This window comes from Malus domestica, chromosome 02, assembly GCF_042453785.1.
Source record: "Malus domestica chromosome 02, GDT2T_hap1".
NCBI lineage: Eukaryota > Viridiplantae > Streptophyta > Magnoliopsida > Rosales > Rosaceae > Malus > Malus domestica.
Window position 1 is genome coordinate 2,153,120 of NC_091662.1, and position 14,348 is coordinate 2,167,467.

Consider the following 14,348-nt stretch of genomic DNA (forward strand, 5'->3'; position numbering starts at 1 on the left):
TTTTCATGGTATAAGAGTAGGTTTTACCTGCGTGTGAAGCTCAACTACCACACGTGCTTCTTGTCACCCGATTTGTGTTGTCCACATGCTAGGCTTGAAAATTCGCTACAAGTAAGAGGGCATGCTAAGAGTATCAATCCCACATGGGGAGAAAAAAAGAACCCTGCGTATGCTTATAAGTAGTTAAGCTACTTCACATATTGCTAATTGGTCTTATGGCGAAACCTCAACTTTCTTCACTTTTGGCCGTTAGATAATCCCTAACTAAAAATCTAACAACCTAAAACTTCAGTATACAAAATACACCGGAACATACTAAATAATCCACTTTGCTTTGTACTATGTAACTGCACATATATATAAATTATTCCCTTGATTTATGAGTTCCATTAAAATGGTGGGTGAGGAGTATTTAGTTCCAAGATGCTTTCATATTTCTGCAGGTATTCATAAATATAAATTTATGATCGTACTCAAAAAAGGGTGGATGCACCCACTATGACAGTCTAATTAGCTGCCCTTGGATACATCATCCACATAATGGTAGTGCATGTCAATACTTCCATGTACCCGTCATGCCGGGCACAGGTGAACTCAACTCCGAGGGAAATTTTCGTGCCTGGATAGAGATTAGATTATGTCTCGTAATTAAGACATTATCGTAGTGGCACCGCCATTGTCATTTAGGTACCATTTGGTACGTGGGACGGGACGGAACAAAGTGAGACTAGGCGTTCCGTCCCACGTTTGGTGAGCCTAAAATGGGTGGAACGTGCTGTTCCATGGGACGAGTTTTGAGTGAATTTTCTTTCGACCTCACCCCTCTTGGAACGACTCGTTCCACATCCGCGGAACACAAAATTATAACATCTCCGTCTTCTTCTTCCTCCTTGTTTCCATCCGAGGGCATCTTTGCTCTCTCTCTTCGTTCTGTCTCGTCCCATCTGCATACCAAACGATACCTTAGTACCTACACATTACCGACTTATTAGCATTTTAAAAACTGTGTTGTGCCTACCTTGGATTGAGTTTTTGTTTATCTCATTTCCACTTTTTGAATAGGTGGCAAGCTTTTGTTATACGACGGTGTCATGAGAATTGTATTTTGGTTACAGGACTACGTCTCTCGCTCTTCCCTCAAAGGGAGACCAACTCTTTACACAGGACATGGCCGTTGTTTAGGTTGGATGAGACCCAAATATAGCCTTATGTTTTTATGATAGACACCACATGATCGGAAACCACCCAAAATCTTCTCCAACTATACAATTAAATTTTAAGTTACTTGTAATCTCTAGTCCATTAAAAGAGTAATTCATATTCGTCAAAAAGGGGTTAATTGAATTGGTAACGATTGTTCTTTTTGCTAGAGTAAAGTCTAGCTGACATCAATTCCTTTTGGTGGGTGGTCTGTAAAAGTAAAAAAGGGGCTAACATGCCTTTGTAAGACTGTAAGTCTTCAAAGAAACTTGTAGTATGTCCTGACTCTTGAATAGAATAGCCTTCCCCTAACTTTTTTTTTAACAAAAAAAAGGTGTCATAAAGCTTATGGAATCTAAAAACTAGTATTTATCTTTACATTCGAGATTCTGGACGATGATGATTAGTGCAACTATTTGCACATCCACATTGAGATTTGAGAAGGGGAAAAAGCCATGTTATGTGACAAATCTCTTAATCATGATGTCCATTTCTCCTTGCTACCACAAGGTTAAAGATAGGGTGTCAATTTTCCCTTCGAGTTTGTGTCTGACCATGCTGGGCCTAGTGCTGAATGATATGGGGGAGGGAGGGACACAATTTTACAGGCACAATTTGATGCCCACGCGCAAGGGGCCAAGGCACAATAACTCTCTCTCTCTCTCTACTTTCTCTCTCCCCTTCCTTCTTTCCCGAAGAGGGTGACCCCCCTACGCACCCAAAAGGAAAAGATTGAACATCAAAAGTATGGTAAACTCTCTGAATTATTGGGGGAAGACAAAAGCTTGGGAAAGCGACCCTTCCTCTCTCCCCCTGTACTACCCAGCAAAAAGCTGTCCCTCCCCATTGCACAATCGGGAGGGAAAGAGAGATTAAAGCACAACTAGCCCATCACTCCACTACATGTAGGTTCTACCGTTCTAGAGTCCAGGGACTAATTTATCCTCCCACCAAAACCTACTATTTCTCTTCCTCCTTGGGATTATTGCCCTGCTGCTGCTGCTCTGCCGAGATGCCTAGGCCGGGCCCGAGGCCGTATGAGTGTGTCCGGCGAGCTTGGCATAGCGATAGGCACCAATCCATTAGAGGTTCCATCATTCAGCAGATTTTCAGGTACTGGGTCCTCTTTGTTTCCATGGATTTCCTGGTAAAGGTGTCTGCTTTTTCACATTTTACTGACCGCCCACCACCTGTTTGATTAGGGTCGTCAAAGAGGTTCACAGCTCCGTAACGAAGAATAACAAGGAATGGCAAGAGAAGCTGCCTTTGGTGGTTTTCAGAGCAGAGGAAATTATGTATTCCAAAGCCAATTCTGAGGTTTTTCTCGTTTCCTTTTCGGTTTTGCATTCGCTCTTTTTGGTTGTTCCGTCGGTCATTTTTTTGCTTTGTTTTGTTGAAGGCTGAGTACATGAATCTCGACACGCTATGGGACAGAGCAAATGATGCGGTTAACACAATTATCCGGCGAGATGAGGGCACTGAAACCGGGGAGCTTCTGCCGCCTTGTGTCGAAGGTAACATCGTACTGATTTCTTTGCAGTCTGTTGAATTGAACTGTGAAATTATGCTACTGGGTTGTTCTCATTTTCAATGTCTATTAGCTCATTGCTCAAGCTTAGTTTAGTTCGTAAGAAGAGATTATTGTGCAGAATGAATACACTAGAGGTGTGATTTGTATGTGTGTTTTGGTTCCTCCTCTTTATGTTGTTCAGCTGCCCTTAATCTTGGTTGCACTCCAGTAAGAGCTTCGAGAAGCCAACGCCACAGTAATCTGAGTTACCTCACTCCAAGAGCTCAAGACCCCGCTTCTACCCCCGCTAGGGTTTTGGATAAAACTACAGATGAACGGCGCCCTCAGTTTTCTCTGCATCACTCTAGCAATCAATTGAACTTTGCAAAAGCCTCAAATGTGAGTTCTGCGCATTTGGTCCCAGAATCTTACAGCCGCATCAACCAAAGTACTAACCTCACTAGCCCTCTGAGTTACCCTTTTGCACTTGAGAATGTTCTTGCTGGCCATAACCAGTTAGCAACAATGTCAACCAACAATCCCTTGAACTCGGGTTCAGTATATCCGTTATATTATGGAACTCACCATCAACCCCAAAAGCGCCAGGTCGTTCATCAGGCTCCAGAAAATACACATTCTAGGACTCTATATGTTGGTACTCCAATTGTTACATCAGTTATGGAGCCTACAAAGCAGAACCTTTTCTCCTCTCAAGGTGCTGAAAATGTGTCACACAGATTCACACAAGAAGTCATGGACACCCAGGAGAAGCCACGAGAAACAGAATGTGATTTATCATTGACGCTTGGTCCTGCTCTCCACCCATGTACTCAAAGAAGGTTGGCCAGTGAAATGGAAGATTTTGGTTCAAGAAATTCTCAAGAGGGGGGAAAGTTAAATGATGTTTCTTCACCGAGAAGTAAGGAATTCTGTTTCTTTCCCACAGAGACTGCTTATGATCGCGTTGAGTCCACTTCCAGTATGTGGAATTCAGAGAGCGGTCGTAGTTCTGAGGCAACTATAAGGAAGCGCAAGGCACCTTTTAGTACCAACGAGGAAGATAGACAATTTTGCTGGCAACCAGATGTCATTCCCAACAGGTTTACTGGTCGAACTACAGGGCCTGGTTTGTAGACTCTTTCCCTACTGTAGCATATATGCTTCAAAATCCGAGATGCCAATATATTGTTGAATCCTATTATGAGAGGCTCTCTTCTTATGTAGCTCTGATTGCGAAATTTATCTAGTTGATGTTAGTTGCTAGTTGCATTAGTGGAAAGATGTGAGTTGTAAATGAAACTTGAGTTGGATTCATATCGTAGAACAATGTCCTGGTATCATAACTAAAGCTTGAAACATCGAACTTCCAGATCATTAAAGATGGAAGTAAAAAGAAGCTTCGTTTTTGCAGGACTGTGCTGTGATAAATTGTACTCCTCTCTGAAAAATTGGCATAACGGTCTGGGGCGTCCACACGGATGGCTTCTTTCCAACAACTTCTTTACCGCAGAACCCTAGAAAATTATGTCTTAGGTAACTTATTGTGCATTGTTTGATTCAGATAATAAGTTAGCCGTTCTTTTAAGCTTATATGTTGAGTAATGAGATTAAGTGCTTATCCGGCCCCATTGTGTTATCGATTTCAAGAGAAATTCTTTGCCGTTTTGCTTCGTGTATGATTTTGTCATAGATTTGCCTGATCACTAGCTGAACTCTTTGAAGGGTTTGTAAAGAAGCACTTCTTCCGGCTGGAACGATGTGTAGGGGGTTCTTTTGATACAATGTCGAATCTTCTTAATTACGAGAGAACATTCTTTTAATGTATCTCCGATGTGCTAGTGTGTTGGTGCTGCGTTTGGTACGTGGGACGGGACGGGACGGAACGGGACGAGGCGTTCCATCCCGCGTTTGGTGCGCCAAAAATGGGTGGAACGGGTTGTTCCACGGGACAGATTTTGAGTGTTTTTGCGTTCCACCTCCCCCCCTGGAACGGGTTTGTTCCACGTTTGTGGAACGCAATGTTTTACCATTTTAAGACAAATATACCCCATGTCTTTTTCAAAAATTACACCTTCGTTCCGTCCCGTCCCGTCCCGTTCCGTCCCGTCCCGTTCCGTCCCGTCCCGTCCCGTTCCGTTCCGTTCCGTCTGCGTACCAAACGCACCCCAAGTGTTAGTGTTGTACTGGAGCGTAATGTACCATTCCGATGATATTGTAATGTACTACTCTGTCGATTTGAAAAAAAACTGCTTGTACACACACCTATTGAAGAAAAATTTGAGTCAATTGTAACAAAACTCAAGGTTGAAACTTTGTCGAACTAACTGAAGGTCGGAACTTTGTTCGAACGATTACATAGGACAAGTAGAAAGAACGAGAATTCACATGTAAGTGAGGAAAGAAATTATTAAAAACCAAAACAAAAAGTAGAAAGAGCCAATTCTCAGAGAGGAAGCACCGGAGGCTCGTGGTGGCGGTAGAGCGGAAGGAGGAGAGAGTAGGGAAATCCGACGGTGAGAGTGACCTTTTGGCCCCGCTCGTAGTTATCACCAACGGAAGAGATGAAGTAGCTTATAAAAACTATATAATAAATGAACTTTATTGCAATATAGCTTATTTTATAAATAAAATAGAGGATTAGACGATATTAATTTCTTGGAAACGACTGCTAAGCTTAAGCGACGAAGGAAATTACTGCTACAAGTGTGGGGAAGAGCCCAACGAAAGTACGAAGAGTAGTGGTAGTGAGAGATGAAGCGTGGGAGGATGGTGGTGGAGGAGCTAACAGAGAAGAGGTGGTGGTTGGTGATCCAACGGTGATGCTGACCTTTTGGCCTTGCTCGCGGTGGTCACCAACGGTGCAGATGAAGAAGCGAGAACTGGTAGAATTGAGTATCGTCCTTATTCCTGGTCCCAGTACGATCCCGGGGTCACTGCAGCTATCATATTCTTCGTTTGTTGCTATTTCCCCCACATTATGGTCCCACGTTTCAGTCCAATTGAACACTGCAATGCCAAAAAATCACAACAATAAGTTTAACAACAAAGATATATAAATACTCATATGAACTTGGACACAAGAGCCAGGAATAATTAATGCCCCGGTTCGGTTAGCTGACCTAACTTACGTCTAGTTGTTACTGGAAATTGGAAAGCGCACTAACCAACTGTATCTCCTATTTGGAATGTCTTTGAGGCAGCGCAGTCGGAGTAAACGGCGGTGTGTAAGGGCAAGCCACCGCCATACTCACCAAGCAAGCCATCATCATATTAATATCTCTGCGACTGCCCGTTTCCTTACGCCTGGTGAATATTTTGATCGGCGTACGTGTTTTTCGGCGATCTGCAAGTACTTTTTCTTGGATCGACGTTCGTGTTTTTCTTTTTTCGTTTATAAATATGCATGCGTACGATTTATGAAATCAAATTTCTAATAAATTAACTATATATGTTGCATGTGTGGCGGGAAAACCTTGAAAACTTTGAACAAGTTGAATATAACCCTGCATTGCCTGGTGATTTTGATGCACTCTAAAAGAAAAAGGAAAAAAATCATCAAGTTTTACCAGTTCCATCGTCCCAGAGTCAAAGACTTACGGGTTCACCGAGGGACGCCCTTGGACTCCCACACACAACCTGGTCTATGAATCTACGATTTCTTCTTTTTAACTTCTAGTTTTCAAAGAACTATTATCTATGCTTGCTATACTTTAAAGTATAAACGTGTTATTTATTCATATTATAACACGTAACTCTAGCCCCAATAACACTCAACTGAAAAATTATCTGGTAGGGAAGGAATAAAAAAGAAAACAAATTACACGTGTGAAAGATGTCTTGTCCTTGACCTTGTCCATGCCCTCCTAAAACTGATGGACTTGCTCTAAGCTGCCATTTGTATTCAGACATGCCCTGGTCTAAAAAGACTCTAATTAAGCCGACTGCAGTCGTTTGAGTTCAAGTGAGGTATGCAAAAGAGAATGTTTCCAACTTCAAATGTTTACTTAACCCTCGTCACAAACGGGTGCCAAAGCAACGTTACCGAGTTTTGTCACCTTTGCCTAATCCGTGGCTATAAGTATCATATTTTGGCTTTCTCCTTCTGCACAAATATTCAAATATCCAAATATCCAAATCACACCCTGATAAGTACCGTGCCAACTGGATCGCATTGACATGAAGCTGGCCAACGTGGCCAGAAGCTAGTCAGTAGCGTTATCGCCGGAACTAAACCTATCGTTCCTAGTCCGACTGTATCCCCACCAGCACCGCCGCCGCCAAACTCCACTTACCAGCTCTAACACCTGTTGCCACCGCTTTTTCTATTTGTTATCTCCACCATAGTCATGTCTTTCTTCTTGTACTTGCATCTAAATATTAACTCTATAACGTGTATATTTTTTTATATCAGTAATGCTAATTGATCACATCTATGTCGAATATGATAATGCTTGTGTCCCTCACATGGGAGACTTGCTGGTTTGATATTGCTGTGCTTTGAAAAAAAACTATTTCTGCTGTGATGTGAGAATAAACCGCTGTGAAATAAAGCAGCAAAGTGTTTGGTAAACTTTTTTGTAAAAATGCTTTTGAAAAAAAAAAACAGTATTATAGTGTTTGGTAAACTTTTATGTAAAACAGATGTGAAAAAAAGCCGGTTTTTCAAAGCTGGGTTTTGCAGCTTCTTGTTTTTGGCTTTTTTTCATCCAAAATTGTGAAAAAAAGCTGAAGCTGAATGTTTACCAAACACAAAAAAGCTCCAAGCTTTTTTTTATACCAACTTTTTTGAGAATCACCTCAGTACCAAACCAGGTCTTACTTGTTCCCTCAATTACGATTAACGAACCTTTCTCTTTATCATCATCTAAAGACATATCTGCAAAAAAAAAAAAATCATTCAATTTGTGATCTTTTAACCATTCACATGTATAAAATAAATGGACGGTTCATTATGAGGATGTTACTTGTTACCAAAACCGTTGATTTACATAATCGTAAATGGGGGGACACAATCATTATCATATAAAATATATGACCGCTTTTGTTAGAAGGTGATCAACAATAACATATGGTGATGTGTGATTAATTTAAAATATATATTGTCATTGACTCACTCTAGCCGTTCTAATTTCACGTAAATTCTTTTCTTATTAGAGAAATGATACATAATGTAGAACAAGGCCAGGGCCGGCCCAGGCCCAGTGCAGGAGGGGCGACCGTCCAGGGCCCAAAAAAATTAGGGGCACCAAAATTATTAGGGCGGTATGTTTATATATGTTTTTATAAGAGTATAAATTTATAAAATTTGATTCAAAGACATAGAAATTTAACTAGAAGTGGTGGTTTGTCATTTGAAAATAATAAGGAGGTCTTGGGTTCAAAACACCATGTGTGCTTATTTACTTTCCTTTTTTTTACAAATTTCTTTTTATAAGAGTATAAATTTAGAAAATTTGGTTAAAGGATCAAGAAGTTTAATTAGAAATAATGATTTTTGTTGTTTAAAATTAACAAGAGGTCCTAAGTTCGAAATGCTATGTGCATGTTTATTCTTTTCAATTTTTACAAATTTTTGTTTGGTTGGTAATTTATTTTTAGTTACTATCTAGTAGCTATGTGGGTTGTTATTTTTAAATATTCGTTTTAATTCAAGTCTAATCTTCAACAAAGAATAATACGTAGACCAAATTTGCAAATTATATGACGTGTCATCAAAATGTTTAATTTAGTGCCCATTCATTAATAATACATATCAATTAAAGACTCGAAAACATCATTATTTTTTAGTCCCATATTGACAAGGTTAGTAAATAAGAAAAAAACACCTCACGATTTATTCAAAAATACATTCAAAGTTCAAATGGAAAACAAAACTCATCATCTATCTACTTGTAAGCTCGAAGTTTTTTTGTTTCCCTCTCTCAATACAAAATAAATTAGTCTTTCTGTATTTCTAAATTATTGAGTTTGAAGTGTTTTTCTAAGTATAATTTTTTCGATATCTTATGTGTAAAAATAAATAATTTTCTTACATAAAGTTAGGGCACTTCTTTTTACGTCGCCCCGGGCCTCAAAAATCTCTGGACCGGCCCTGAACAAGGCACACCACTCCATATATTAATTTAACAAAAGTTTTGTTAAGAACGTTCTATCGATCATATAATAAAAGCGTAAATCATACAGCATGGAATAAAATTATTTAAACTTGTACTGATTGACCAGGCCCAGCTCAATTGACAAAGCTAGGCTTAATTTATTGCACTGTTGGGGGCCTTATGTTCCACGTCGCAAATTGATATGTAATGGTACATTTTGCGAGAATGTGAGACCAAATTATGCTAAGTGATTATAAAGAGTTGAGTTATTTTGACAATATTGATTTTACAATGAAACCTTAATTTTTTTCATGGTATTATAGCAAGTCCGCCCATGTGTGATGTCTATTAGCTACACGTGCTTCACGTCATCTAATTTATGTTTTCCACGTCTTAAGCTTGAAAACTCGCTACACGTGAGGGGGCGTGCGAGAATGTGAGGACAAAGTCTCACATCGGTGATGGACCACAAACATATTGCCAATTAATTATAAGATGGAACCTCAACTTTCTTCACATTCAACGTTTCCAAAAGAAAAGAATATATATTATTGGGATGCAACTGTAGAAACAATATCAATAAACATAATCTGCAGAAACAGCATAACATGAATTGTAAATGAAGTAAGTACATTTAGTTAAAGCTAAGGAAGGAGATGACCAGTGCAGTGCAGAGGATTACGGCAACAATATTAATGCTGAGAGAAGAAGCGCCGTTCCATTCCCACCAATGATCATCATCATCATTATCTCCTGATGAAGAATAATCTCCTCCAATTCTGATAGTCACCTTCTGCCCTAATCTACTGCAGTGACTATCTTCCGTGCATATTAAGTAACGGGTCAAGTTGGACGTCAGTACAATTCTTGTAGGGCTGGAATCATAGAAACCAAGAGGGTTATCCTTTGAGCAGCTATCGTAATCAGCCTGTGTTACTTCAGCTACTCTGTGTTCCCCGCTCCATTTGAATTCTGCAAAATGATTGAGAGATAAAGTTAAGCTGATGCTCATCAATCATAAAGGATAAACTCTCTTTCTAGGAAGAGATGATGCGCTGTGAACACCTCACTTATACTCAAATTTCTTCGTTTTTAAATCTCACTTATGGACATTGTTGACTATTAGGGTAACAGGTGGTCCTCTAGAACTTCGATTTTAAGTCCTAACTAACAATTTTAGTCTACTTAAAACCTAAATCAAAGTGATTATTAACCAATTCGAGACTAAAATTTCTAGTCTCAAATGATGATTTTGCACCCTAAAACTTCAACCATGTTAACAAATGGGATAAAAGTTGAAGACAAATGAGTATAAATAGGATTTTCTCAACACGTACTGTTTTTAAAGACATGACGTCATGCACAAAGACGGACTGCATAAAAGGCCAATTTGAAATATGATTTAGAGGTAAGAAAGTCGGTTGTGAACTAATTAACTTACGACTTACCTATTGTATCACCAATCTGAAATCTCTTTGCGTTAGCCCAGGTGGAATAGGCAACAGAGCCAGCTGGAGGAATAGTCCAGCCTAAATCATCCCCAACTTTGTAGGTTTCAGCTGTGGCACCCTTCCACAAGGCCACTACAACAAGAAGCAAACAACCGATCAATCCCTTCTGACTCACCATTTACCCTAATCTCTTCTTTCTCTTTGGAAGTGTTTTGGTGTATGAATCAGTTATTAATGTCAACTACTTATACACAAACAGAATAATGAGCAAAAGATAGAGTTCGCAGCGGCTGCCTTTAGGGAGGGAGTTCCTATTGTTTTCAAATAAGGCGGCTGAAGCTAACCTTAACTGATCAGAGGTTTGACCATAATGTGTATCGACCTTTTTTCTTTTGAGAATAAAACGTGTTCTTCTGGAAGCAAAGAACAAAACATAAGGATTATTTATTGTACAACCTTAGGATATTATTAATGTGTACCAACGTTGACTAAAGTTACTGAATAGAGAAAGTGATGTACATCATATGGCTGAAACTAGCTATCAACATTATTGTCACGGACTTGAGATCGGCAAAATTTATGAATTCAAAATGCGAGTAAATTTAAATAGATAAAAATCTAAAATGAAAGAAAAAATATAGGGGAATTTGGGGTTGGAGACAAATAGTTAGACAAAATTACTAACAAAAAAGAGAATGAGATTATTGGAAAGGGTGTAATTAGTTCATATGGTTAAGCAATTGGGACCCAGTGGTATAGCTAAAAGAAAGTTAAGATTCTACCATAAACTAATTGACAATACATGGAGTAACACAACTTGTTTTTAAACCCATGTAAGATCCATTCTCCAATCAATGTGAGATTCATTCTCAACGCACTTCATCACATGCGGCGAACCCTCTTAGAAATAAAAACTAGATTTGCCTGACTCCTTCAACCTATTGGTCGAGTTACTTGTTTCCACTTGCCTTACAAGTCGAGCCTAGCATATGTGCAATACAAATTTGGTGACGTGGAGCGTGTGTGGTATTTGGGCTTGACACATGAGACAACATGCTCTGATAGCGTGAAGAAAGTTGAGGTTTCACCATAAAATCAATTAACAATATTGAGAGTAGCTCAATTTCTTATAAACTCATACAATGTCCCTTCTCTCATCAAGGAGGGATTCATTCTTAACATTCTTCTTCATGTATGGCGGATTTTCAAGCCAAACACGTGAACAACACAAGAAATGTGATGTACGTGGATAACATGTGACCATTGGGTTTCACACGTGGGACAACCAACTCTGACATTGTGAAGGAAGTTGAAGTTCCATCATAAAACCAACTGGAAAAACGAGGAATAACCCAACTTACCTATAAGCCCATGCAAATTCTCTTCTTCCATCAATGTCGGATTCACTCTCAATATAGGCATTGTATGAGATGTGCAATGTTTGTTTATTCATTTATATGAATTAATGAGAATAGAGACAAGAAATTTGCATACATCAATAATGATTTGATACTTGACCACACGATGTACCTATTTAGCTTTGTCAATTTACTGTGATAATGTGTATGCCCTTATTACTGTTGATACTCACCCCTCCACAAATATATTTTTTTGTAGGTTTACAAATTAGACATTGGTAAGATAGACGGATGAGATCAAATTAGATAGGAGGGAAGGAATTTTATTTCTTCTTGCAGTTGTAAGAAATTATTGGTTAATTTTACAAGAGGAATTTACTTTCATCCAATTTTAGGTTCTTTTTGTTTATTTAAATTTGACTCACACTTCAAATTCGAAATTGCATGACAGTTATTGCTAGAACTAACCCTGTTGTTTCTAGTCCAAAATTGCCCCCATACCCATCGTCGTCGCCAAACTCCGCTTTAGCTACGACTTCCGTTGCCACCACTTTATTTGCAATCGTGTCTACTATCATGCTATGTTATTATTAAGGGTAAATTACATAGTAGCCCCTCAGGTTTTAAGTCTATTACAATCGCATACAACAACTTCAAAACATTTCACTTTCATACCTCAACTACTATTTTATTTCAATATAGTACCTCCGTTACATTTTCCATCCATTAATCCGTTAAATGTTGACGTGACTGCCACATATATGCCACGTGGCTGCCAAATGTTTGCCACGTGGCAAATAAAATATTTTTTTTTTTGAAAAACCCAAATTTCTCAACAAAAAAAAAAATTGAAAAAAAAATTTGAAACCTATATCCCTTATCCCTCACCCACCCCCCAGCGAAGAAGAAAAAGGGAAAAAAAAGGGATACCCATATCCCTCACCTCTCCAGTGACCTCCCCAGAAACCTGCAAGAAGAAGAAGAAGAAGAAGAAGAAGAGGGGAGAAAAAAAAGAAAAAAAAAAGTCAAAGAAGAAGAAGAAGGAAAAAAAAAAGGGATACCCATATCCCTCACCCCCCCCCCCCCCCCAGCGACCTCCCCAGAAACCTGCAACAAGAAGAAGAAGAAGAAGAAGAAGGGAGAAAAAAGAGAAAAAAAAGAAAAGAAAAAACAAGCCCCAGTCTGTCCCACCCTAGCTACCCCTTTCTCCCATCCCCCATCACCCCTCCCAAAAATCCCCCATCACCCCTCCCAAAAATCCCTCATCACCCACCCCAAAAAATTGCACCCGAGATTAGGTGGATCTACCACAAAACCAGTCCAAATCATCTCAAACTCAAAGTATTTTCAAAACTCACCCACATTGAAAATTACGAGATATTGGCGCGCGCGTGGGGGGTGGGTGGTCGCTGGGGGGAGGAAGGGATTTGGCGACGCGGTGGGGGGGGGGTGTGGTCGTCAGAAGGTAGCCCGGGGGAGGAAGGGAGATGGGTCGTGGGTCGCGGCGAGGCGGGGGGGGGGGTGTGTGGTCGCCAAAAGGTAGCCTGGGTGAGGAAGGGAGGTGGGTTGCGGCGGGGCGAGGGGGGGGGGAGGGAAGGGTTCTGGGCTTTTCTTCTTCTTCTCTTATTCTTCTTTTTCTTTTTCTTCTTCTTCTTCTTCTTCTTCTTCTCATTCTTCTTCTTCTTCTTATGTTTCAATTTTTTTTTTAGGTTTCTGGGGGGTGGGTGAGGGATGAGGGATATAGGTTTTTTGTTTTATTTTTTTAAGAAAATTCAGATTTTAAAAAAAATTAAAAAATTAATTTTATTTGCCACGTGGCAGACATTTGGTAGCCACGTGGCATATATGTGGTAGCCACATCAACATTTAACGGATTAATGAATGAAAAATGTAACGGAGGTACTATATTGAAATAAAATAGTAGTTGAAGAATGAAAGTGAAATGTTTTGAAGTTGTTATATGCGATTGTAATAGACCTAAACCTGAGAGGCTACTATGTAATTTACCCTATTATTAATCTATGTGCTGTAATATGATCTTACACATATCAATTGGCAGCTATTGTTGTGACTGGCTTTTGAGGCCCCCTAATTTCATTTTGGACCTTTTAGTTGAGGATTGCTTGTGACTAATTTTACTGGTTACTTGTAATCTTTGATGTACTGTCTGGATTGGGGCTGTTTTGGCTCCAATCCCTGAAGATTACCATCGCAACTTTTCAAAAAGAAAAAAAAATGCGTGACTATATGTGATGGTCACACCAAATAACTTATCTTGAATTTTAGTTGTACCTCCACATGTGTAACATGTATCATTTTATAAATTTTTACCAATGTATTATTTGACTATTTCTGAGAAGGTGAGTTTTTCTTATCTGATAGATATGAATAATAGGCGTTAATCATAACCAATGACTAAAATATCAATAATATCGCCGATATTATCGTTTTTCAGAGAGACCGATATTTTCCCATGTATCCCCCTAATTATCGTCAAAATATCGTAATATTATCGATAATATCGCGATATATTTGATATTATCGAAACATTCGTCGTGGCTCCATCGTCGGAAAGGCAGTCGAGGCTGCGTCGTCGCAGCTGCCCATATCTCTCTCTGCAATCCAAGCTCAGACCCAAGATCTGCGCCTCCGTCGTCAGAAATGAAAAATCCATTTTCTCACCCGCTCAGGTTTGATGGATCCTCCGCTTCGTACGACCTAAACAAGGCCTCCC

The 14,348-nt window shown here is 39.5% G+C and overlaps 2 protein-coding genes across 2 annotated transcripts; one reads left to right on the forward strand and one right to left on the reverse strand.

Moving 5' to 3' along the window:
- Positions 1-1,921: 1,921 nt before the first annotated feature.
- On the forward strand, positions 1,922-4,375 carry LOC103426701 (uncharacterized). Its single transcript, XM_029109149.2, has 5 exons — positions 1,922-2,313; positions 2,403-2,517; positions 2,600-2,714; positions 2,913-3,836; positions 4,122-4,375. Exons 1-5 carry the CDS (start codon positions 2,213-2,215, stop codon positions 4,226-4,228), a joined length of 1,362 nt encoding a protein of 453 aa, XP_028964982.1. The 5' UTR covers positions 1,922-2,212; the 3' UTR covers positions 4,229-4,375.
- A 4,955-nt stretch (positions 4,376-9,330) lies between these two features.
- Positions 9,331-10,541, reverse strand: LOC103428481 (umecyanin-like). Its single transcript, XM_008366583.4, has 2 exons — positions 10,254-10,541; positions 9,331-9,777 (listed from the first exon to the last, which is right to left on the reverse strand). The coding sequence occupies exons 1-2, from the start codon at positions 10,432-10,434 to the stop codon at positions 9,440-9,442; spliced, it is 519 nt and encodes a 172-aa protein (XP_008364805.2). The 5' UTR covers positions 10,435-10,541; the 3' UTR covers positions 9,331-9,439.
- Between the last annotated feature and the right edge of the window lie 3,807 nt (positions 10,542-14,348).